Here is a 24,370-nt window from a genome sequence, read left to right on the forward strand (position 1 = left end):
TGGAAAACATTTCCAGGCTATAAATAAATGACACATTTCAATTGCAATGGTAACATAACGGGCTTTGTGCGGCTATTGTTATGCCACTGCACATCCCATTTGTAAACTCAAAATGTGGTAATTATGACGTTATATCAAAGACTCCTAAGTCAGAAATAAAAAAAATAAAAAAACACATCAACTATAAAACTAACAAAGTGAGCCTCTATGCCGCTGATATTTTTTGCTGCTTCGCCGACTCTAACCCAGAAATGCCATTGTGTTGTGTGCATCGTCAATTGTGGACTTTCTGTGCATAAAAAATAACTAACCATATACCCCCCCCCCCCCCAAACATGCCTTGTTGTGCAGTGGCCATTGCCGACTTAAAATAAATGTTCACACATTTCCCTCTTGCTCTCTGAAAATAATCTTTTCATAAATGTTTTTGTTTTGCAACAAACCAATCAGAAAACTCATCAAATAGTTAACCCAATGTCGGTATTTATGATCGTTCAAGTGAGAGTCACTAAAACGCAGAGCATCTGTTTTGTCTGTATAGGGTAACTGCGTCAGCAGTTTGGTCAATTAGTTTCAAAATCCATGATAAGCACAATGTAGTCATTTTGAATAAAAGCAAACAATTGTGGGATCAACGGATCAGTCCTTGCGTAATAATCACAGGAGAGATGATTTTGTTTTCACAGTTGAAATTTGCGCCTGCAGGCATCCATTTCATGGCGCTACAAACAAAAGGAAAACATGTGATGAGGCCTTTGAACTTTGCGACCAAGTCAAGTACATGCAAATATAGAAACACAGAACTGCCATAGTTAATCCAACATCTAAGATGAAACACTTGCGCTCTTACCTTGAGGACCCACTCATACTCGCCAAACTTGGAATCAAAGGTGCCTTTCTGCAGAGAGCGAAGCTTAAGCGTGAAACGAGGACCCAGCTCCTGAATGCCGGCCTTCTTCTCATTTTTGAAGATGTATCTTGAGAGACACGACAATCAGAGGGTAAGCGTTCATGAAATCACACCAATCAAGGGACAGAGTGTGTAGTTGCTCATCGGACGTTCACCTGTGAAATCGGAAAAATATGAAGTCTCTTTGGTTGTGGAAGGTGGCCACTTGCCGACCCACAAAATTGGGCTTTTGGGGGAAAAGGGCAGCAAACATCCGGCCGATGCTGTGGCCCAAACGTGTGGTGAAGTTGTTCAAGATCACCTCTGGGTGATGCTCTGTTGGCTCCTTACCTCGTCTCTAAAGATGCAAAACAGCACACTCGTGTGTTGGCAAAAGGACAACATGGCCATTTCACGAAAGATTTAAACTATTTCTAGCAACTCTCTCTGCAATAGAGAGGATATGACTGCTTCAAATGCTGAAATATAAACTTGCCTTCATTTCCTTTCGTAGTCGAACACTGCTGACCTTGAAGTGTGCAGTGGGTCCTTCAGGCAGGTGACAAAGAACCAAACCATCTTAGAGTTGGAGTTAAGGCACATAACCTACTTTGTTTTGTTTTTATTGTGGTGCCTCATTGTATGCTAACAACATTAAATCGTAATATATTTTTAACCACGGCATTTGTAAAAGCTATAAAACAGGCAAAAGAACCTGGAAAATGAGTGAAGCATTAGAATATGCATGCCAGAACAATATTTGGCAAGAAACGTGACAGTAACCTCTTGAATAGAATAATAAAGATTCGCCGAAATCACGTAACAGTGTTATCCATTGTGCATCGTAAGCACACACCAAACACTTCTCCGGCAAAAGGATACTCGGCATTTGGCGGTCCTCGTTGACGACGACAAGGAACGTGAAGTCCCTGGCAACGCACTGGGGAATAACCTTCTTGAGAGCCAAGCCTCTTCTGTAGTAGACGTATGCGTTTGGGATCACGGTTGCCAGCTGGTGGCAGAACTTTACCGTCCTCTACGAGAAACACGGGGATGGTGTTCAGAATTTGCGGAAAGACACAATTGGTGTTCGCATGAAGGATAGAAATGCGCTCACCCCTCTGGGTCTGTCTGACGTCGTGATTAGAACTTTGGGGTTCGTTAGGCCGTTGAAGTAGGCAGAAAATTCATCTGTTCCCTCATCAAATGCAACCTAAACAAGAAACGAAATAACAGGAATGAACTCAAATCCATCACATGACCTGAGAAGACTAAAGGGAGCATGACGAATGATTATACCTCTTCATCTTCCGGGTCAACTGCCGTTTCGTCGTAGACTCTCTGGTTTTCTATTGTCTTGGGGACCTGTTTAGGTGGTGCCTTCAAAAGAGTGCGAAACAATCTAAATTACTACCAAACATAAACGAACCTACTATTATAACATGTTGATTGTTATATATTTACAATTTGATGAGTATTTTACACCAATATTTAACCACACTTTTTGATAGAGTTTTCCCCCACTCTACTTTTTATGCAAGAACCACACGTGAGATAGTTTGCCCATTTTACACTTGCAAGTGGAGAAAGCCATCAGCACCCTGTGTTGTACAGAGGTGCTTGAGAGCAGTCTAACTTTCACCTCTTGCAAGGGAACATTTATTGAGAGGTTAGGAGTGAACAGGTTTTGGGGGTCATCTCTGCAAACTGGTTAATCAGTACTTAGCTCTTTGTTTTACAAGGTTGTGGAAACAGATACTAGTGGAGCACTTTGGATAACTAACTAAGCAAGAATAAACATTCTTGCACATCATTTGGAAGGTTTCAACGAGTCAAGGTAAGGGGGAAGCTTTTAACAAAGTTAATGATTCTAGTCAACATTCCAACATAATGATACGATCAAAATAATTTGTCAACCCTAACACCTTTCCCAGTATCAAGAATATTCAAGCAACTATACACCTCTGAAATGGCATTGAATTAGTATCTCACTATTATGAATACCAAAACTGAGAAAACTCACCTTGTTACCCAATAGTTTTTCTTGTCTTTTCCTCTTCTTCTTCAGCTCGAGCTTTAGCTGAAATACAAAGAGAAACATTGTTTGCACTTACATCGGTAAGATAATTTAAAGGACGACAGAATGAAAACAAACAGCTATAAGTTGTGAATGTTAGTTTGGTGTTATTCGAAAATGGACATTTATGGTCACATTCAAGGTTTTACGCTTCTCGCATGCTTAATTGACTTGTTATGAACCAACATTTTTGCGGTCCAACAAAATTCATAGAACTCGGAGATTACGACTTATTTTTACTTTTCATTGAATCGTTATTTACACGTAGCATTCCCAGACTTTACCTTTCTTTTCTCTTGCTTGTGTTTTATAAACATTAAGTGTCTTCGCTGTTTATTCTTGATTTCAGACAAACTGAACATAGGTGGGAAGGCGACAGTTGCAGCCTCGGTCTTCTCTTCTTTCACTTCGACGACGTCGGTTTGCATCTTGTCTGTCTGTTCTGCACTGTTCGCCTTATCATTTGTATCCTTCTTTTTCTTGCTTTTGCCTTTCCGCGTCACAGGAACTTCAGTGATATCCATCTTCGTCGAGCAATGTTTACGGAGACGGTGAATATTCTTCACACGCGTGGCTGCTGGCCTGCTGCGGAAGCTGCTTCCGCAACTTCCGTTTACATCCGGATCACAAAATGTGCTCCCTTGTTGAACATGTACGACCCCTAGTGGCGAGGAGGTTGTAAAACGCATTGGCCAGAACTGAATTATGGGGGTGAAGCAGGTTCACCAAATTAATTTGATTCTAAAATAACACAAAACAGTATAACGATACTGGGCCTAGGCACAATTATCATTTATTATTCATTTTAAAAGTACATTGTCGATTGGGTGAATTGATTGTTGATGAATCACATCTTGGAGAAAAGTATAATTGTACCATAATTTCATGAATGCAGGAGGTGACATTTAGAGAATTTGCCTCCCTGAAAAAAATATTATAAATCAATTGATCAATTAACAACAGTAGGAACCTGACAGATTGATTAACTTAAAGATCATAGATCATGGTTCCTAGAGACAATCAAAGAAATTGACCCTAACAATCAAAACAATACAAGGATGGCCTTCAAATCAGCATCCAATGTACCAGTCCACCACAGGTCTAAAAGACTTGTAAATCAACGTGTTGTTGGAGCACATTAGTCCCCCACCTCGCCACATTTGAAGTACCTCCCTGTTCAGGTCTCCCAAGCAGGTCAATTGCTTCTCATAAGCCCACGACACGCACCACTTGGAGTGGTCGTACTTGGAATAGAATGGGGTAGATTTGGGAAGACGGATCCTCTTAATGTTCATGACGTGATTGGGCAAGGAGCAATTGGAAGGCAGCTCGTGGTCTGGTCTCTGCCAGGTCTCAGTCATCAAGTCCGCTTTTAGGACCTGAGCCACCCAGCCAGTATAGATGTCTGGATGGAAGTCAGAAATCAATGTTTTGGTAACAAAACAAAACATAGTACAGATACATTTGTCTGATATTAGTGTGCAAAAGTAATACATATACATACATAACGCTGACCAATAAAAGTAATTTACCATCCACGAAATGGTCGGATTTGGCGAAAGTGAAAAACATCTCTCCTTGCAAAGAAAGGAGCTGGTCCATTCTCTTGTCCGAAGGCGCTTCTGGCCTTTGGCCTGCACATAACTGGGCCAGTTGAGGCAGTTTGCTAGCAAATGCAGGAGGGACGGAGCAGTTGTAGAATCGTGGGAAAAGATACACCAGGTGCTGCGCTATCATTGGGAAAAACCAAAGAGAACCTGATTTAACAAATATTCATATTGGCTAATTAGATGTCGAGATAAAATAATAGAAAACATTAAGAATGTGTGTGTGTGGGGGGTACATTCCTTGCTGAGCATGATGTGCAAAAGGTCTTTTCTTTCTCGGGGTTCACTCACTGACATGGACGAATTGGTCATAGTGGAGGCTAACACACAAAGCTGTCTGGCCATTGTCTTTGCCAGAGGATGGGTAGAGGTATCCCATCTCTGGGAATGAAGGGAAATGGGGAATGCTGTGAGACAGCAGGAAGCCCTGGGAAGAGTCAAATAGCAGTACCCCTGTTGGAAGCAAGACAAAAAAAAACTATGTGTTCAGGAAACACTGAAAAACTGAAAGCTGCATTCGTGGATACAAATTCTAGAGGTTAAAAAAAAAAAGGTGATGTTATAGTTGGTTAGATAACAAGCCAAATAGCTTAACATTTAGCTTGGGTAACAAAAACATAATCAAACATTAACGTTAGAAAATCTGACAGTTACAAAACTGCATGCCATTTACCTTGAATGAACTGAACCATCAGTGATCAGAGCCAATATGTCTTTCAAAAGACATATTTCAAAATTTCTTTCAAAAGTTCTACAATGTCTTATATAATCCTCCTGAAACAGCCATAATTGAAAACCTATTTTTCAAAACGTTATAGATGATTTACAATTTTACCCCAGAACGAAATTTAGAAGCTTATTCCCGTGTCTGGAAAACATAATAATACTCCAAATGATCCAAGGTACTACAGAAATTTCCTCTTCACATCAACTATTTAACACCAACCACTCGGATACCCACCCAAGAAAATCATAGCTTCTTGTCTACTGTACCTTTTGTATGTCCATATCCTCGCATGTATTTGAGGAGAGGTGGTGAATCATTGTAGAAGGCATAAACAAAGCCGCTAGACTGCGGAAAATACAGCACATTTTCAGGATGTCGAAATATAAAAGTCCCATTCCTGTCTATTTAAATAGATATTTCATTACAGTGATAACGGTATAAAGAAGTGCTATTATTAGCATTTTATAGCAGAAGCTACAGTTCCCTGTTGAAAAAAGTGAATCCTTCCTCTAAGATGTAAAAGTGGTTCTTGAGTGTATAATACGGAAGAGTGAGGGAAAAAAAGAACATCACCTTGTTAATGGCTTTGCTGTAAAGCTGGTTGAGGGTGTTGCTGATGGCTCCTTGACTAGTGTTAACCATGAATTTACTAAGTTGCCAGGTGTCTAAGGAGGGGTCCAGGTACATGTAGTCTACCCCGCTACCCACCTCGCCAATTTTGTATCTTGGCAGCTTGTAGATGATGAACCTGCAGCAGATTAGACAGTGGTTTCATGACAGAATATACTCAAATGTTCAGAATATACAAAACAAGAAATGTATCGATTAAGACAGAGTGAGGATATTATTAATGCATGAATTGCCTCACCAATCGACAGGCTGGCCATCTTCATTCTGGCAGGAAATAGCAGCATCACACACAGCGAGGGCCAAAAGCATAAAAATACTTGATGTTGGTGCCATTGTGACCTCTTGGTGTTTTCAGCAGAGTCGACTCCCCCCGAAACACAAATTTAAACCTCCTCTGCACCTATGGCCGATGAGACAACCATTTTGCAAGTGGTTACTGCACAGCTCCAACACAATGCAAAAGGGGAACTGAAGCAGATGAGTCCCATGACACAAGTTTGGCTGACTTTGTAGTAATTATAATACTTTGGGAGGTGTTTACAATACTTCATACTATATGGGAAACCCCAGAACAAATAAGAACTGAAAAACGCTGCACTAAAGGTCTGGAAAAGCATTTCTAATAATGAATGCAACAGTCTGATGAAGTCAAAGGGTCACAGGCTTGATGCATTTATTGCAAGTCAGGGTTATGCCAACAAAAAATAAATGAAAATATGTGCTCACTTGAAAAATGGGTGGCTCCAAACAAAAGGTGCTCTCTTTCTTCTTTTAGCACGCAGAGTGATGTAACACGTTGAGTTGTAAATGCCAAGAAATTAAATTGGCGGATCAGGAGTGCTCTGGTTAGAACATCCGCCTCACAGTTAGGAGGGTGCAGGTTCGATTCCACCTCCAGCCCACCCTGAGTGGAGTTTGCATGTTCTCCCCGTACCTGTGTGGGCTTACTCCGGTTTCCTCCCACATCCCAAAAAGCATGCATGGTAGGACACTCCAAATTGCCCCAAGTTGGGAGTGTGAGTGCGGATGATTGTGTGCCTTGCAACCGATTCAGGATGTCCCCTGCTGGGATGGGCTCCAGCACGCCTGTGAATAAGCGGTATAGAAAATGGATGGAAATCTGAAATTTTAAACCTTTGTCCGATATTCATTTTTCGATCTGGAACTCAGATATCTTCAGTAAAGACAAAGAATTGTCGTGTGTGAATGACAGTTAAGAGGAACTAAATAATGTTCTGATGTCCAGGGGGCAAAGATGAAAACTCCTCCTCTTCAAAACCTCCTCTACCTGTCAAGCAAGTTTTTTTGTTTGCTAAAACCGTGCCGCTGGTTGACGATCAGCTGAAGGGAAGACAACATGGCAGGTTCTGCCAATCAGGTAACCATTTTATACACATTTTGATGAAACTATGTATCCCGCAACTTTCAATCAGCTAAGACAATTTTCAAGGTAGAAACCATCCCTGGACTCAATGACAATGTTCACATGTGGCAGAATGTTGAATTTGTGCGGACGGGCTACGGCAAGAACACCGTGAAGGTGCTGTGCATCAGGAGACAAGGGGACCAACATGATATCATCGAGCTCAAGGCAGATGTGGAGCTCACTCTCAAGTCACGTAAGGATTATCTCACTGGAGACAACTCGGACATCATCCCTACTGACACGATCAAAAACACCGTTCATGCCTTGGCCAAACTGAAGGAGGTAGGTTAACCATCGCAACCCACCATTCTTTCTTGACTTTTGTGGATTCACACTAATTTCAGGTTGCTTGGTGAAACTGACTTTAAGAACTGAACTTTGAAAAAAATTATGGGTGCATTCTAGAGCCATTTCTTTAAGGGGGGGGGGGGGGGGGGTTAGAACCTGTAACCACAAACCCTACCAAATGTAAATTAAATGAACACATATGTAGAATTTATTGAGTCTTGTACTTTTACTAGTAGTATACTGTTGTAACATTGTATTTGATGGCATTATTTGTTATGTAGTTATTCAATTATGCAATCATCCATCCATTTTCTGTACTGCTTTGTCCCCACAAACAATATGAAATCAGATTATTAATTTGTGGTTGTGGTTTAGGGAGTAAATGTGTACTGTGTAAAAATATGACCTACCTCAAACTGTGTTTTGTGTTAAGGTGAAGACTATTGAGCAGTTTTCTTTGGATCTTTGTCACCATTTCTTGACTGCTTTCAACCATGTGTTGAGGGTTAAGATTTACATGGAGGAGGCACCATGGAGAAGGCTGGAAAAGGTGAGGGAAACAAAAGAATTATGGTTAACTTATTGGTTTTCTTCAGTGTTTTTATTCTGCTGTCATCACGACCTAAAGCCACTTTTTTCTCAATGAGTAACTCTGGTATTATCAAAACCCCACATTGATTAACTTTTGAGATAAATTATTTTAGGATCGTTCTCAGAGTAATTATGAACATTGATGTAATTCAAAATGTTAAATAACAAACCTTTACGGCAACGGACCAATAAAGTTTTGTTGAGTAATTGTGCTGTATAATTGGGTAATGTTTTAACACATTCAAAGACAACACAAAGGGTGGAGAGTTGCACACTTGTCATTGTGATAAACATGAAAGTGAAACAAAATGGAAAATTAAGCAAATCTAGTCCACATTTTTGTTTCCCACTTTTAGAATGGAGTTGAACATGTCCACGCCTTCATTAACAGCCCGGAAGCCATCCGCTTCTGCGATATCGAACAACATCTCAATGGTAATTAACTTTTCTGTTTTATTTCCTATTATTGTGATTGGCACTCCCCTCACTCACTCTCTCACTATCCCCTACTCAGGCATTCCGGTGGTCCACGGTGGACTCAAGGACATGAAGGTGCTGAAAACCACTCAATCTGGTTTTGTGGGTTTCCTCCGCGACCGCTTTACCACACTGCAAGAGGCCACGGACAGGTGTTTCTGTACCACCGTCTGTGCTAGGTGGCGCTACAACAAGGTTCAAGATGTCAACTTTGATGCTGTATGGTAATAAAAGGATCCAGTTCTGGATCATTACATACATGTAGCAATGTAATGCTTCGATATGTCATCTAAACTCAGCTTTCTTATGATAGGAAATGTGTCAAAGATACGATCATTGAGAAGTTTGCAGGCCCTTTTGACCATGGAGAGTTCTCGCCTTCTGTGCAGAAGACCCTTTATGATACACAGGTCCTAGTCCTCGCTCGGACTCCTGAGGTAAGGCCACATTTCACAAATTATAGAGCACCAAACAAAAAGAAACTTTTAGAACCGAGACTTTTGAATTCATCTTTTAAATATGACAATGATACTACTGATAAAGAATATTTCTGCCATTTTCACAAACATTCTCTGCCCTTTAGCATTCATTATACATTGCTGGCTGTTTTATCATTACCTTTCTTTGGTGAAATCACATGGTTCTGCCACTTTAGAGACACAAGTGCCTGTAAGAAAAAAAAAAAAAGATCACTGTCAGTCACTGTCTCCCACCTCATGTGTGTATCCACTTACAGGTGGAGGAAATTGAGATCATCATGCCCAACAAACATTACTTCACAATCGACATGACAAGAATGGGCATTGAGAACAAGGGTGAAGTAAGTGAGTTTGGTTGTGGTCAATTGTGATTTAATTTGTTAGCTGACATTTTTTGTTTTTACAGACACAGGTTCTTCTTCCTCTTGACAACCCCTCGGGCAACATCACAGGGACACTGCGTAGGAAGCAAGCCAGGCTGTGAAGACATAAGCACAAATACAGAATATGCTGGCGACATCGATGATTTATAGTCTTAGTAACAACCACTAATAAACGTGTTGTTCTTTGGTGAGAAAAGAGCACCGTTTATTGCAAGTCTTTGAGTGAAATATTCAAACTCCATCCAGTGTTGTACAAGGTCAAAACCACACGCACACCTGATTAGTCTTTTTTTTTTTTTTTCAAACAAGTTGAAGCACCACAGGCAAGTAGGGACATCATCATTATACACACATTTCTATTTTCAAAGAACCGAGCAGGACCTTTTGAGTTTGTCTTGTTGTATCTGGGGAAAATATAAAACTGCATATTTCCAGCCAAGTGGCAAGGCATGGACTCAGCGCATTGTAGAGCATGCATGTGACTTTTTTTTTTCTTAGGACATATTCAACAATACCACATCTGTAACTTCTGCCATATCAAAGTGTTTTCAATCATATATCATCTTATGTACAATTTTTAAAACCATCACAAGTTCATGACACTCACACAAACATGTAACACAATCTACACAAACAATTTAGAGATGTTAAACCATCCTCAATAAGAATTCAAATCTTAAATAAAACATGACGAATAAAAAGTAAAATACAAATCTGAAGCAGCAGAAATAAAAACAGCTCATTAGACCCCATATCCGTGTTTGGGGTCCTGCACGCTTCGAAAAAACATTGTGAAACCGATCCAGTTTTAAGGTGCCATACGGCCAGAGGAGTCTCTGCCAACGGATAGCTGGTTGGGAGTCGTCGATTGTCACTGAGGTGGGAGAATATCGAGCTCCTGGTGACGTGCTAACAGGCGTTGCTCTTTAGATGTTGGGTTTGCAGCGGCTTCACGTGATACTCATAAATCTTTAGGGCTGGGCCCAGCTTTATCGACAGGCCCGTCAACACATCATTACGTGTCATCAGGAGCAATGACTTGCCATCGATTTCCTGTCAACAAGTGAAGACATTTTATTTTCATTGCCACCCAAGTTAGTTGTCTTGAAGTCAAAAGGGAGGCGAGCGGCAAGTTCAACCTGATCTTGGAATGCTGTGGCCTGCTCCTCAAACCCTGTCGCTTTAAAGTAATTGACCACATCAGCGACCGCCCAGTTGGCTGGATCTGGAAGCTGGCCATTCTCTACTGGGCTGCAGAGAGACTATATTTTTCATTACAAGATTCAAGACTTAACATACTCTGAAAAACATGCAGACAAGTGAAGCATCATTAAAGACAGAACTGTGCAAATTATAAAAACATAGGATAATACGACAGAAATGTTCACAAATTAAGGTTTCCTGAAAGAAACACTGGAAAAAAAATATATTGAGTAGTGCCTTGACTTGCACAGCAGAGTTCAAATGCAAAACATCAATTTTTTTACAAGGTGGAAGGGTGAAAGATTTATTTTACATAAAAAAAATCAGGTTATAGGTTAAAGCTGTTTTTTATTTTAGTGTATTAAACGTTTATACAGAAAAGGATCTTCCTTAAATCAGGTTTATGCGAACACAAAGTTCACCTCAGACCATTTCCCATGGTTGAATTTGCTTTAGTTATTTAAAAATATTGTTATGAAGTGATATTGTCGTGCAATATTTGAATTAGCTTTTTTTCCCCTCTCCATATTTTTGTTCATTTGACAATTTCTGTGCCATTAAAAATATATTTTTTTAAAATATGCATTACTTAAACAGTATTGACATTTTCCAATGAATACTCAGGTTGTAAATATCAGGGCAATTACGTTTTACATTTACTCGAGGCAAGCCACACGTCTGACTACAAAACAAGCACTCTTTCTTCTCAGTTATCTAAGACTGTACCTTTTGGTGTCAACAGAACCATTTGCCTTGTCTTCCATGACGGCTGCAACAAAACATGGAATACGCACATTATGAAATATCACTCAACCCATACGTACTCTCAAACTTTCAATTATTTTGCATACGCCTCAAACAATAAGTCCACACTTCGTTGTCACAGTATGCAAGCAGAAGCGAAAGACATTCAGCTATTATTGAGCAATTATAAACTATTACACAGCAACATGAATGCACTGGACTTACAATCAGTAACGTTGCAATGAATTTTCATCAGATTGTTTTTTGTGTGTGTAGATCTTAAAATAGGGTTGGCAGGATAAACATTCTCCTTTCTTAGTCTCGCTCGACGTTTCTGTTAGAATAATAAAAAAAAAAAGAGAAGGGAACAAGTGTTCAGGTGACAAATGTCAAAAGTAAAGACATGCAAATGGATCGGGAAGAGTATGAACAAAGCTGCTATTATGTAAGTTTCGACCATCGGAACAACTGTAGAGTGTGAAAATGACGCCCTTAAAATTCACATTTCATAATGATGGTTGAATTGAAAATAATGATAAAATAGACACACGGAAACCCTAACGCTTTTCCATTTGTGTCGAGTAATTTTAATAGCAAAATACCACGCAGCTCAAATGATAAAACGATCACAATAACTAGAAAGCGAATATCAAAGACTGCCTTTTCGTATTTATCAAGCTAACATGGACAGTTAGCTGGCTTTGCTAATACAAAATCGAACACATTTTGAATGACGCCTTTTTTGACAATAACGCGTCGTCCAAGTTAAACAACTTACGGGTGACGACAAAAAGTTCCCGACTCCCCGTGGTGTTTCACCAGCAAAAAACGCAAGATATTCATTTGATAATATCACAAATTAATCAAAGCCAACTAGCTGCTTATCGTCACAGCTTCCCATGCCCACGTCACTGGAGAATCATGGGAAGTGAAGTTTATTTCATGGTTTGATTTTTTTTTTTTTTTTTGCACTCGCTATGACAATAAATCAACATTTCTTTTCCTAATAAAAAGGATTTATTGTGACATATTCTTTGTTACATAAAATCTGCTACAGCAAATAATATTCCCCTTACAAACACAAATAAAGTTAGATGAGGAAAAACGTGTCAGCCATTTAAATGATGTGCAAAACGTCCCACAAACTAAATACAAAGAATATAGAGCCCATACTGGCATATGTGACAAACTACAGAAAGAACCAAATCTAACTTGGTTATTCAGGAGTGAAGAGGCCCGGGGGGGAAAGTGCCATTGTTTACATCACATATGACAAACATCATTACACGCAGGTTCTTAATGACACTGAAAGAGTTGTGGATTTCACAGAAAAATAGTTTGTGGCAGGATTGACACACAGGCAGTTTGGATTGAAACATGCTCAAGATCAAGGTGTTGATTAGCAGACATTTTCCTTATGTAACTATCATGGACACACAACAATATTCCGCGTAACCCTTTGTGCCAAACACACACACATAAAAGTAAAGCAATTATTAAAAGGGGAAACGTTTTTTTCCCACTATTGTGAGAGGCATTGGTGTGCAATAAGTTCTGAAACGTGTCAATATAAGTCTTCAGGGAAATGATCTTATTGAAATGGATCTTAAATATGAGTAATTGCTTTGAGCAACTAAAATCAGAAGAAACATAAGGTTGAAAATGAAATAAGATTAGAATAAAATTGAGATTAACATACCAATTACCTTTCCAGGGCATTGAGCACCAGATCGTAAAACCTTTTTTTTTATTGGCGGACTAAAGTGAGGAAGATGTTGACAGTTATTTCAATCCTTCCAAGAAAGTGTGAATAAAATAAAATAACATTTCTCCACACCTGACTGTTTTACCTGTAGGAAAAATTGCCTTGCAAGACAAAGCCAAACCTCTCAAAGGACTTCCAAGGCTTAATAGACATATTACTGCATGAAAGTTAAACGGATAGTCATTGGTATGAAACACTTTGCATAGCTACAATGTTGACTTGAGTCACTCTGGTGGGAGGTGTGTGCAGTGCAGAGGCAAAAATTTCAAAACAGCAACAGTGATGAGATATAAGTAATGATAATAATTTGCCATGTGTGAAGAAGAATAGCTCAACATAAACAGCCGCATACGGAAACAATTGTGAGTTGCTGCCCCCAAACTGTGGTCAAAACTGTATTCATGTTTCTCACAGACATGAACCATCTTAGACAATTTGCAAAAAAAATAATAAAAATAACTACTGTGTACAACTTGATGAACAAAGATGCAAATACTACGCAGGATTAGCGGAATCAGAAGAATAAGGATGTTTGATTTCCTGTTGCATTTGTTGTTGATTAAAATTTGCTGTAATGTGGTGGTGATGATGCAAGAAAATGCCACACCAATAAAAATACATTCTGCTCTAAAATAAAACAAATAATACCATATAATAATGATAGGAACAGCTTGGGGGGGTACTGTACCTTGACACTGTTGCACAAACATAACAAATACATAACAAAAAAACAAACAAACAGGGTCGGATACAACATAGAAAAAGCAATCAAAGCAAGTATGGCAGTGACATTATTTGAATGTGCCGCTCAAGCAATATTAGCATTCAAACCCAAAGCAAAAAGAACAAAATGTTCATTCTTCAACATTCAGAAAAATTCAAAATCAAAGCATTTGGAATTATTCTGCATGTGTGGAAAATCACAAGCCCCTTCTGTCATTAAATACATCCGGTCTGAGGTACAGTTCCAGGACATGTCCAATAAATGGATATGGTTGTAACAATGCTACAAATGATGCACTATAATAACATCAATGGCAAGACTTAGCTTCATATTAATACTTCAATGCCCATTTATTTGCTTTAACAAGGATCAGTGCAAAAAAAAAAAAACACAATAAAAACAATAATGTCACAAACTTCATCTTGCCTCATCAAAAATGATTTTGCCATCCTGTAATTTCCCAAAAAACGTAAGTGAACTGCATTCAAAAATACACATTTATATGCCCAAAGAAGACAATGTTGGAAGTGTTGGATGGTTAATGATGATAAATAAACAGTAACCCAATCACACTGAGGCATGTACCTTGAGCTCACATCACCTCACCTTTGGAGGGTGTTTTTTGGTGATAAACTTAATCCCAACATGTCCAATATGATTAACCTACAATACACAAATGATCTTGCCAAGTGGGCATAAATGTGCTTGTGTATAATGGTCAAAGCTACAACAAACGGCAAAATGCATGGGTAGCTCTTGACTGCTTGGATTGTTCGAAAACAAAAGTGCTACCTTGAGCCGTTCACGCAGTCAGTCCCAGTTATGGTACTGGTTCAATTCCATCCTATTTAAGAAAAACATTTCCATTGCAGTTGACAGCCTCAGTGTCTCAGCGGTCATTAAAATGATGTCCCGTGAAACTGCTGTGGTGTAAACTTAATGTAACACCCACAAGAAGCCTGTTGCAAGTCTGATTTGGATTTCAGTCGTGCAGTATACAAGGAATGATTGGAAGCTCCTGACTGGTCTATCGACAGTCAATTGAAATTTTGTCAGCCATGACAGCATTGTCACATAGAGTTGAGTTACGATGAGATTTTCTAGCGAGTTTACTCCGTTCTGCACCTGCGCTAAAATCATTGATTATGTGAGTATACACTACTCACAAAAATAGGGATAGTTGGCTTTTTGAGAGAACTTTCAGGATTACCTTCAATTTATCAGCCATTAAAGGTGAACTTAATTTGACCTTGAAACTTCTAAATGGTGTTTGAGCCATAAATTGACCAAAATACATTTTGGCATCATAAGACCAAGACTTTACCCAACAACTGATTAATGGTACCATTATTGGAAATTTTTATGGATCAAATACCCGTTATTTGGTTCCTTGTTGGAGAATAGCAAAAAGTACTGAAATATTGAACAGTTGAAAATTATGTTCATCTGTAAAGGTTAGAGTGCGTTTCAGGCTGACCCCAAAATGATACCCAAAAGCCATAACCTTTTGTGAGTAGCGTATTCATACACGTCTCTCTTGCTCTCTCTCTCTCTTTCTCTCTCGCTCTCTCTTTTTTTCGGTAGAGATAAAGGCACAGAAGATAAGGGAAGCACATTGTTTTTTTTTGTTTTTGTTTTTTTTAGCATGAACATTCCAAGTGTACGGAAAGTTGGAACTTATAATTTTCCTCTTGAGTTGTTTGACAGTCAGCAACAACATATTATTGAGGCCAAACGAAGTTATCGGAGACAAGCCACAACATGAACCTACAGAGTGAGCACTCCTTCATTCATATTGCACAAATGGCTATATTCATCAAAATACCGTGTTTAGACTAGTGGGACCGCACAAAATATCCTTCCATCCATCCATTGTCTATACCGCTTGTCCCCACGGGGGTGGCGGGCGTGCTGGAGCCTATCCCAGCAGTCATCGGGCAGTAGGCGGGGGACACCCTGAACTGGTTACCAGCCGATTGCAGGGCACACAGAGACGAACAACCATCCGCACTTGCACTCACACCGAGGGGCAATTTGGAGTGCTCAATTGCAAGCATGTTTTTGGAATGTGGGAGGAAACCAGAGTGCCCGGAAAAACCCACGTGGGCACGGGGAGAACATGCAAACTCCACACAGGGAAGGTCGGAGGTGGAATCGAACCGACACCCTCCGTGCTAACCAATGCGCCCCGCACAAAATATATTGTGAGGATTTTTTTTTTTTGTTGACTGCTGTCTGTATAAGGGTCTGCCTTCACTTATTGCCTGCTCACTGAGACAGTAAAAGATTTCACCTCACCATTTAAAAATACAATTTTCCAAGGCCCGTTCCCTAGCTGACAATGCCCAAGAATCCTATATGTGTGTACTTCTGGCCAATGTTTATGTCAAAAGTTCACTATACATTTATATAATTAATTTAGCGAATGATAAAAAATATCTGTCTCGCCGATAACTTAGCTGCGTATGAAGAACAATGATGGATTGACTTATCAGCTTTCGGTGTCAACTCAGCTCACTAGCAAATAATACATTTTCAAATTAAACCAATAAGAAAGACATTTCCCATAAGCTTTCTACACAAGCCAACAAGACGGTGAATAACAGGAAATACGTGCAATATCAGATGCTACCATGTATCATCAACAGTGACACTTAGGAATAATTCTGAATTTCATGTTATTTCCAAAAATAAAAATCCTAACTGAAAATGAAATTTCAAGAAAAAAAAGGGGACTAAAGCTGAGAGGTGGGTCACAAGGGTGTGCCTGCATAATGTACCTGTGTGCGGGCTTGTGTTCTGAACAGCACATAAGATCATGGCATAAAGGACCTCGAATCAGCCGTGTGTAACAAAAGAACAGAGCATTTGTTTTGGACACAATTCCACCTTAACCTCCCAGCAGAGTGCAAATATCCCCAAACACGTGAGCCCCGACGGGACTCTCATCCACCGACTAGAATTCAGCAAACTCTTTTGCACATTTTTCTGTTTGTGACACACGAATGTCCTCCTCTTCATAGTCGTCAAAGTTGCTTGTGTCTCCTGGTCCTCTGCATTTGGGTAAGAAGGGCGCTTCAACCTAAGAGAGAAGATTAAGTTGACTAAAAACACATAGATATTAATTTCATGAAAGCAAATGGGGGAGATAATCAAACTTCTTACCTTTCTCTCATAAATGGCAATCCAGTCTGTTGTGGAGAACCACTTGTGATTTTTGATGTCATTAACGCCATTTTTAAGATTTCCAAATCTCTTTGTCAAGTCCACCTGAAGCAAATTTCTCAGCAGATCCTTCAGGTCGGAGCTGAAGTGTGAGGGGAATCGTACCTACAGGAGTGAACACAGTGAGCACCTCTGAATGTCAAACACAGATGTTTTTTTTTTTTTTACAATAGTCAAGTTGATTCAATTCTTGCACCTTGCCAGAAACAATCTTCTCATAGATCTGAATGGGTTGATCAGCAAAAAATGGAGGGTAACCTGCAGCCATCTCATAGATAAGGACTCCGAGTGCCCACCAGTCCACAGCTTTGTTGTAGCCCTGGAGGAGGAAGAAAATAATCACTCATAGAACGATCGTATTCGTATTTCACTCAAATTTCATAGTTTGGCTGCAGTTGCGGGACCATGGTCCTGCAACTTATACTCAGGTGCAACTTAAAATTAGAACCTATTAGTTGTTGATTAAGTATCGGACCTCTTTTATTCTTGCTGGATCTTGTTTAATTTTGAAAATGTGAAGAAACTTAAAGCCTCTCAACATCGCAAATTGCTTGTTTTTTGACAAACAAAAGTTTTCAAAACAGTTTACCTTGCTGAGGATGATCTCTGGAGCCAAGTACTCTGGCGTTCCACACAATGTCCAGGTTCTGCCTTTTACTCTTTTGGCAAAGCCAAAGTCTGTGACCTAAAGGTGGAACAACAGAAACACAATGGAGTCCACAGCAAGCATGCATGATGCTCTTGAATAACAATATTCATATTCCCATGGCGTACCTGAATGTATCCATGTTGATCAATGAGCAAGTTTTCGGGCTTCAGGTCTCTGTAGATGAGGTCTAAGGAGTGGAGGTACTCAAAGGTGAGCACTATCTGAGCTGCATAAAATCGTGCATGGTGTTCACTGAAAGAAGGAATGACAGATAGTTGGGTGAGTTTATCCTGAATAATGCATTCAACCCAACTCTTCATTTACTTTAATGAAAAGCGACTCTCAAAATTCCGCACCTGAACCTTCCGATGCGTCTGAGGTGTGAAAACATCTCTCCGCCCGGCACGTATTCCATTACCATGTAGAGGTTTGAGTTGTCCTGTTGACGAAAGAGAGAAAGGTTGGTGCCAAAAAGTTTTATTTCACAGTCTTATAGCATCAACAGTGTCACAGACAAGCTGGCTAAATAAACACTTGCACCCACCTTGAAAGCGTACTCCAATCTGACGAGGAATGGGAAGGAAACGGCCTGCAGTATTCTCTTTTCATTCAGTGTGTGTTCTATCTGTTTCAATTTCACCACCTGCCACACCAAGAGGCAACGTCACACATTGCTTTTTCTGGCACACGCGTGTTGCACTTGCATCGTTTCTCAAACTACCATCAACAGTTGCTTTTCGAGTTCATATAGCTCATTAGTATTTTATTTAGGTTGCCTATCAGCTGTGTTACGTTTTACCTATAAAATAAATTATTGCTGTACTTAAAATGTTTACAGTGTCCCTCAAACATTAAGGCAAATTTATTGAAATTCAACCAAATATTTTCAGAGCATGATCCAAAAATCAAACAGAAGCAATGAACATCATGAAAGCAAAAGTTGATTTCCATTGCTACAATTCTCCTTGGCTGTGCATCACTCCACAAGTTGATCATGAAATGATAAAATATCAAACAAAACTAGTCATTGGGATGATTATCACATCTTTGTAAGCATTGCCTTTTATGGGAAATTATAATAAAAGCATCAAGATCCTGTCAAAGTTGTTTTTAAGAATCAATTCACCTACTTTTTGTTTGTCCAAGACCTTCATGGCGTGGAACTGGTTTGTTCCTTTATGCTTTACCAGCAATACTCGGCCAAATGAGCCAGTTCCCAAAGTCTTGAACCGATCGAAGTCGTCCAGGCACGTTGTGCTCTGAAGAAACGAGTGAGATGAAATGCTCACATTCGAGGACAGTGTGAGTCACGTATAAACTGATCGGTACATACATTTTTACACCCGAGTCAAATGATCCAATCTGCTTGCATTTATGGTGATATTTGCACATCAGGAAGTAGATATGTACTATCTCTCAAGCTAGCTAAGACTGATGATGCAAGAGAAATGTTAATCTGATCAAGTTATATCTTACCTGTGGCGGACACTCCCATTTTCTTAAAAAATCTTCTTTGGCTTTAGCTAAGAACTCTTTCACTACAAAAAGACAGCACAAAAACAAAATGTTGACATTAAACACCCCGCACACTGTTAGTTAAAAAAAAAAAAAAAATCAAACAACATTTAGGGTAAAGTGCATTTTAAGGTCAGGCACGTTTCAGGTACTGAGGAGGAATGACTACTCGACAAAACAAGAAAAGAAAACCCTGAGCAAAACCACACAGCAGCTCAACAGGAAATGTAAGTGATGCAAATAGCTTTAGTAGGCTTGAAAAGATTGGCCAATTTTAAAGTGAAGCTGTTCTGCATCTCTTTGGGAAAGAGTCGAGTGTTAATAATAACGGGGCAGGCTGGGACAGAGAGACAAAATGCAGAGCGCAGGCATTTGGAAGTACATTATGAAAGGTCAGATCAGACATGAGAAATCCAGAGTCACAGAGTCACTCAAGCGCTGCCAATCAAGAGTGTAACACACTACATTTGATCTACAAGGTTCAAGTGAACAAACCAAGAATCCCACTCTGTGACTGAGGATGTCCCAGAGGAAAAATGGGCATACCAAAAGTCTCTATAAGATCGCCAAAGGTGTTTTCAGGAACATTGAGCCACATGGATGGAAATGATGAGGAAGAAAAAGAGAAGGAGAAACATTCATAAAGTGTCTGAAACAGCAGCATTTGTGATTCAAGTGGATTCAATGTAACACAAAACAAAATGACATACAGTATATGAGAGAAGATACTAAACACAGTACATTTCCTACTTGACAAGACCGGAAAAGACTATTTTTTTTTCCCCCAAGGTCACTCGGAACAACTATTATAAAATATCATCCAGAGTATTTTATGTAATGTGGGAACAATTACTGCTTCATTGTTTCCACATTACAACAGTTGAATATTTCGGCCAAGAGGGTGTTTAATATTTAGGTTGAATTAGGTCGGGCTCTTATCAGATTACACTGGAAAAAAAACCATTAGGTGAAACAGCGGACACAAAAAAAAAACATATTTATAATACAGTTAGTTATGAAGACAAACGAGATACCATAATCTGGAACAAAAATGTTTATATACCACTCTAATGCATTTTCCACAGAAAAAAAACACTTTGCAACATTGCCAACCCAAAAATGTAAAACAATTGAAAAAATTATCAAAACAAAATCTAAAAACAGCTGTGAATCGAACCACTCCTAAATTAAATTTCCTCCTCACACAAGCAAGAAAGCTTAGAAAAAACGGATCCAGCTCACATCTTGAAATGCTGCAAAGGATTCCTCTGACAAGTGAGCTGCAGAGCACTTACTTAACTTATCCCACATGATGGTGAACTCAGAGACGTGCTGCATCTCACAATCTTGTCCTCTCTGTTCTTGGTTACTTTTACGACATCTGTGAAAAAAGCGGCTGGCGAACGACTGATCCTTTCCCTGTGCCATTTAGATTTTTTTTTCTACGCGTAATAAAAGAGACTCACAGGCGAAATACGCACTTTCCAGACAGGGGACTAAACGAGAAATAGCAACTTCCGGTATTGAGTGAAGTACTCTGCAACACTTGGCTAACCACATAAAGTTAAGCTTCCTGTTCAAGCACTGCACTTTAGTTTCAGTGATCATCGCCCTGCATGTTTTTTTATGCGACACTATGTCCTATGTACTAAATTTGCAAAGTACATTTTGATATCATTTAGTCCAAGTCAGACTTAAGTGAATGACCAATTATCGTCCAGGTTGATATCAGCATCAGCATTTTTTTATGAATCCAACGGCTAAGTGATCAATTTAACACAGGTTCAGGGATTAATAATTTCTCCTATGGCTATTGTAAGTTTTTTTTCAGATGTAGTTTCATCAAGCATATAATAATTTTAAAAGTAAAATAAACACAATAACAACAACAATAATAATAATAATAATCATAATAATAAAATATTATTATTGCTATCATTGTTTTTCCTCATTGATTGGCTCTGAGTGATCACATGGATCCACTGCATCACTGCGAGGCCTAGAATCCCATTTTTTAAGACCCACTCAAGTTACCAAATATGGTCACTTGTCTGATAGAGGAATACAAGTATGTGAAAATCTTTCCAGCGTTTTCTAACACCCATCGGCAAACACAGACAAATTATCATATGGCAGTACAAATGCAAGGTGGTTTCAATCAATGCTGAGTTGCTGACTTGAACACAACTTCATTAGAAAAATACATCTTGAGTAGTTCACCGGGAAAAAAAAAAATTGGATCTACTTAATTTTGCTAAAAAGTCAATGTTTATTTACATGATCCTTTATCACCAAGAAACACTTGCGTTTAGAGCGCCTGTCCTTGAGCCAAGTCCTTCCAGATAACTCCCGCACTGTTGGCCTCATTCTTAATGTAAACATACTTTGATGGTGTGTGTTGTTTACATAACAGTATCAGTATATCATTATACACAACAGTTACGGCCGCCAAACAGGACCTACTGGTGTTTTCAATAAGAAGCCTGTGAAACTGCATGGATTACTGCCAGTCAGAAAGCGGGTCAAGATCACCGCTTTCTTTGGAGACCAGAGGCGTGGTCCAATCGAGTGGATTAGTTTGGAAAACATACATACATGAAAACCGACAGCCCTTTGCCACATTTAGTGGAAGGCACTTACGATTGGCTTAAACCGTTTTATTACAATGATCTATTACAGTTATGTTTTATTACATAATTTGAACCACTGAAGTGAGTGATGGCCCTGCAGGAAAAAAAAAACTTTTATATACATTTTTCTTCACTTGTTTCATAGCTGGTTCAGCCTTAGCGGAAATTCTTGAACTTTAAATTTACTTTGGTTATTATGCTATCTGTAATAAGACCTTGCATTTTTACTGTATTTTCTGGACTATAATGTCATGTAACATTAGCATACCGTACAATTATTCAGCCTGTTGTTGCCCCTATTCTATTTTTATTTTAAATTGCCTTTCAAGATGACATGTCTGTTCTTGGTGTTCGATTTTATCAAATCAATTTCCCCCCAAAACGCGACTTATACTACAGTGCGACTTATATATGTCTTTTCCTTCTTTATTATGCATTTGGTGCTGGTGCGACTTGTACTCCGGAGCGATTTATAATCCAGAGAATACGGTAATTTCAATTCAGTATTTAGGTACAGCTGTGAGTCTTATGAAATCACAATAAATAAATAAAACGTAGTTGAGTAAAAATAGTACACCAATGTTTGGACATTGTCATTTCTTAGTAAGGTTGCAGAAGTCATCATTTGAAACACTTGCAGAGATTTACAGAAATACAGTGCTGCACATTAATACTCATATTTTGTATGTTGTAAAATAGTAATATGTAGTATGTAACAAACTTATTCCCTTATCATGGAACAGTACCTACCCAAGAAGAACGTACTAGCTCTGTTAGAAAAAGCTTGGTGACCTCTGGTATACTGTTTGTGACATTGCAAAGTGCAAAGATCCAAATTATGACTCAATAAAGGTTGGGGGAAAAACATGCAAATTCACCCATTGATGCATTTTGTAGAGGGAACCACACAAGATGATTCCTGTGGCTGCACAGTACTAAATGAATGCACTGGTGCACAATTAAAACAATTATAATAAGTAGAATGATTACCCACAATTTTCCTATTAGTGTAGCATAAATAAACGACTAGAGACTATCTAGCACGTAAACATGTCAATGCCCTGCCTAAACCGGTATACAGTCCCCGTCTGGACTGCAACGATAAGAGCAGTGCATCATCAGCTAACACTGGACAACAAACTGCAGAAGGCTGCACATTGCACGAATAATATTCCAGTACAGCAGGCGCAGTCACGTTGAAAAACATCAGCAACCATTACAGGCAGCGCTGAGTGGACGATGCTTACCGCTTTCTTGCTCATTGCCTTTCTTGGCAGTTGCTGAGTTCCCCATCGCGGTAAGACGGGGCGATGCACAGCTGGCTACGAGCGACGATGGTGTTGGTGGCGGTGTGGCTAGCTCGCCAGCTAGCAGCTCCTCCTCCTCCGTTAGCTAGCTAACAGATTTCAACCAGCTCTCTGAGCCACAACATCAATTTCCCCTTGTTGTCAACAGAAGACCGACCGATGTGCTCTGCAAACAGCTGTCGTCTTATTAGACAAAATGTCTGTTTGCATTCAAGTAGGCCTTCGCTGGAATGAAAACATGATCCAGACTTTTTATACCCCTGCCTGCTGTCGTTATATGCTGCGTTCAGGTCGAGTAGGAATAGGAATAGCCGCGTGAACCAACTTGACGGGTGAAATGGTGCCTTCGGGTTTGGTAGAAAAGCGTACATACTTTTTAAATATTTTTATATCCAGCCGTAAGGTTAATATGTGGCAGCTTTATTTAAAGTACACTGACCAAATTAGGACAATTTCCTTGTAAGATCTGCCACTTTGCATCATTTCCACAATTCTGTTGTCGTTGTATTACACATTAATATGCACACGTTATAGACTACTGTTAAAGGACTGTCTTTACTTTAGACACCTGTGCATGTCCTAAAGAGAAATCAAATCCCTTATGATTTCAGCATATTTGGTTTGACCAATAAAGATGATCTATATTATTGTGCAAATAAACCCATCCATCCATTCATCTACCCACCCATCCATCCATACAAAGACTGGTTGACGGTCAGTAGTAGGGCACAATAGACAAACACACAGTCACACTTGAACGCCATTCACACGAATAGACATCTTCGTCTTTGCTTAACTGTTCTTTGAATGTATGTAATTACGTACATCTAACAACAAACACATATGCCTGGCGCAAAGGTAAATTAGTTACACAATATGGCTGCAGAGAGACAATAGTGTTAAGATGCGAATGACACGTTAATGACCTCTGAGTAGGACGCGCCCATGACAGCAGGTTTGATTTCTAGCACCACGGTCAGCGACACTGTTGCGAGGTAGCGTTCAGTGTTTGCATTTAGCTGTCAGGAAGCGAT

At 39.4% G+C, this 24,370-nt stretch overlaps 5 protein-coding genes across 9 annotated transcripts; 1 reads left to right on the top strand and 4 right to left on the bottom strand.

The window, feature by feature from the left end:
* Window positions 1-241: 241 nt before the first annotated feature.
* rpf1 (ribosome production factor 1 homolog) lies at window positions 242-3,586 on the bottom strand. The gene is made up of 9 exons (XM_037248895.1): window positions 3,251-3,586; window positions 2,913-2,969; window positions 2,189-2,269; window positions 2,007-2,102; window positions 1,772-1,925; window positions 1,386-1,468; window positions 1,066-1,247; window positions 851-977; window positions 242-722 (listed from the first exon to the last, which is right to left on the bottom strand). The coding sequence occupies exons 1-9, from the start codon at window positions 3,488-3,490 to the stop codon at window positions 681-683; spliced, it is 1,062 nt and encodes a 353-aa protein (XP_037104790.1). The 5' UTR covers window positions 3,491-3,586; the 3' UTR covers window positions 242-680.
* A 150-nt stretch (window positions 3,587-3,736) lies between these two features.
* On the bottom strand, window positions 3,737-8,137 carry dnase2b (deoxyribonuclease II beta). Of its 2 annotated transcripts, none has more exons than XM_037248901.1 (7): window positions 8,055-8,137; window positions 6,169-6,330; window positions 5,874-6,048; window positions 5,567-5,645; window positions 4,865-5,026; window positions 4,499-4,696; window positions 3,737-4,371 (listed from the first exon to the last, which is right to left on the bottom strand). In XM_037248901.1, the coding sequence occupies exons 2-7, from the start codon at window positions 6,261-6,263 to the stop codon at window positions 4,037-4,039; spliced, it is 1,044 nt and encodes a 347-aa protein (XP_037104796.1). In that variant the 5' UTR covers window positions 6,264-6,330; window positions 8,055-8,137; the 3' UTR covers window positions 3,737-4,036. The 2 variants fall into 2 exon arrangements, with proteins under 2 accessions (XP_037104796.1, XP_037104797.1); XM_037248902.1 differs by lacking the exon at window positions 8,055-8,137 and adding an exon at window positions 6,657-6,674.
* Window positions 7,160-9,782, top strand: uox (urate oxidase). 2 transcript variants are annotated; one of them, XM_037248906.1, is made up of 8 exons: window positions 7,160-7,308; window positions 7,426-7,638; window positions 8,078-8,194; window positions 8,592-8,670; window positions 8,750-8,936; window positions 9,026-9,149; window positions 9,449-9,532; window positions 9,598-9,772. In XM_037248906.1, the coding sequence occupies exons 1-8, from the start codon at window positions 7,288-7,290 to the stop codon at window positions 9,673-9,675; spliced, it is 903 nt and encodes a 300-aa protein (XP_037104801.1). In that variant the 5' UTR covers window positions 7,160-7,287; the 3' UTR covers window positions 9,676-9,772. The 2 variants fall into 2 exon arrangements, with proteins under 2 accessions (XP_037104801.1, XP_037104800.1); XM_037248905.1 differs by having other exon boundaries at window positions 7,233-7,308; window positions 7,381-7,638; window positions 9,598-9,782.
* Window positions 9,758-15,960, bottom strand: samd13 (sterile alpha motif domain containing 13). Its single transcript, XM_037248924.1, has 5 exons — window positions 12,300-15,960; window positions 11,747-11,855; window positions 11,504-11,546; window positions 10,714-10,825; window positions 9,758-10,627 (listed from the first exon to the last, which is right to left on the bottom strand). Exons 2-5 carry the CDS (start codon window positions 11,772-11,774, stop codon window positions 10,484-10,486), a joined length of 327 nt encoding a protein of 108 aa, XP_037104819.1. The 5' UTR covers window positions 11,775-11,855; window positions 12,300-15,960; the 3' UTR covers window positions 9,758-10,483.
* Window positions 15,961-16,823: 863 nt separating this feature from the next.
* Window positions 16,824-23,623, bottom strand: prkacba (protein kinase, cAMP-dependent, catalytic, beta a). Of its 3 annotated transcripts, XM_037248897.1 has the most exons (11): window positions 23,277-23,623; window positions 19,946-19,954; window positions 19,361-19,422; window positions 19,015-19,143; window positions 18,429-18,527; window positions 18,241-18,323; window positions 18,010-18,136; window positions 17,825-17,920; window positions 17,432-17,554; window positions 17,176-17,340; window positions 16,824-17,092 (listed from the first exon to the last, which is right to left on the bottom strand). In XM_037248897.1, the coding sequence occupies exons 1-11, from the start codon at window positions 23,320-23,322 to the stop codon at window positions 16,967-16,969; spliced, it is 1,065 nt and encodes a 354-aa protein (XP_037104792.1). In that variant the 5' UTR covers window positions 23,323-23,623; the 3' UTR covers window positions 16,824-16,966. The 3 variants fall into 3 exon arrangements, with proteins under 3 accessions (XP_037104792.1, XP_037104793.1, XP_037104791.1); XM_037248898.1 differs by lacking the exon at window positions 19,946-19,954; XM_037248896.1 differs by lacking the exons at window positions 19,946-19,954; window positions 23,277-23,623 and adding an exon at window positions 20,695-21,086.
* Between the last annotated feature and the right edge of the window lie 747 nt (window positions 23,624-24,370).

The sequence above is a fragment of the Syngnathus acus genome, chromosome 4, assembly GCF_901709675.1.
Source record: "Syngnathus acus chromosome 4, fSynAcu1.2, whole genome shotgun sequence".
NCBI lineage: Eukaryota > Metazoa > Chordata > Actinopteri > Syngnathiformes > Syngnathidae > Syngnathus > Syngnathus acus.

Coding starts and splice junctions, on each gene's coding strand:
- samd13 (XM_037248924.1), bottom strand. CDS start 11,774: ATGAAAATTCATTGCAACGTTACTGATT. Junction 10,826..11,503: donor GGTTCTGTTGACACCAAAAG/GTACAGTCTTAG, acceptor GTCTCTCTGCAG/CCCAGTAGAGAATGGCCAGC. Junction 10,628..10,713: donor CCACAGCATTCCAAGATCAG/GTTGAACTTGCC, acceptor ACTTGTTGACAG/GAAATCGATGGCAAGTCATT.
- rpf1 (XM_037248895.1), bottom strand. CDS start 3,490: ATGGATATCACTGAAGTTCCTGTGACGCGGAAAGGCAAAAGCAAGAAA. Junction 2,970..3,250: donor ACAAGCAAGAGAAAAGAAAG/GTAAAGTCTGGG, acceptor TTTGTATTTCAG/CTAAAGCTCGAGCTGAAGAA. Junction 978..1,065: donor ATATTTTTCCGATTTCACAG/GTGAACGTCCGA, acceptor GTGTCTCTCAAG/ATACATCTTCAAAAATGAGA.
- uox (XM_037248905.1), top strand. CDS start 7,288: ATGGCAGGTTCTGCCAATCAG. Junction 7,309..7,380: donor TGGCAGGTTCTGCCAATCAG/GTAACCATTTTA, acceptor ACAATTTTCAAG/GTAGAAACCATCCCTGGACT. Junction 9,150..9,448: donor TCCTCGCTCGGACTCCTGAG/GTAAGGCCACAT, acceptor ATCCACTTACAG/GTGGAGGAAATTGAGATCAT.
- prkacba (XM_037248896.1), bottom strand. CDS start 20,827: ATGGCACAGGGAAAGGATCAGTCGTTCGCCAGCCGCTTTTTTCACAGA. Junction 18,528..19,014: donor AGGTCTTGGACAAACAAAAA/GTAGGTGAATTG, acceptor TTGGTGTGGCAG/GTGGTGAAATTGAAACAGAT. Junction 18,324..18,428: donor GATTGGAGTACGCTTTCAAG/GTGGGTGCAAGT, acceptor TTTCGTCAACAG/GACAACTCAAACCTCTACAT.
- dnase2b (XM_037248901.1), bottom strand. CDS start 6,263: ATGGCACCAACATCAAGTATTTTTATGCTTTTGGCCCTCGCTGTGTGT. Junction 4,697..4,864: donor TGACCAATTCGTCCATGTCA/GTGAGTGAACCC, acceptor TCCCAATGATAG/CGCAGCACCTGGTGTATCTT. Junction 4,372..4,498: donor ATCCGACCATTTCGTGGATG/GTAAATTACTTT, acceptor ACTTCCATCCAG/ACATCTATACTGGCTGGGTG.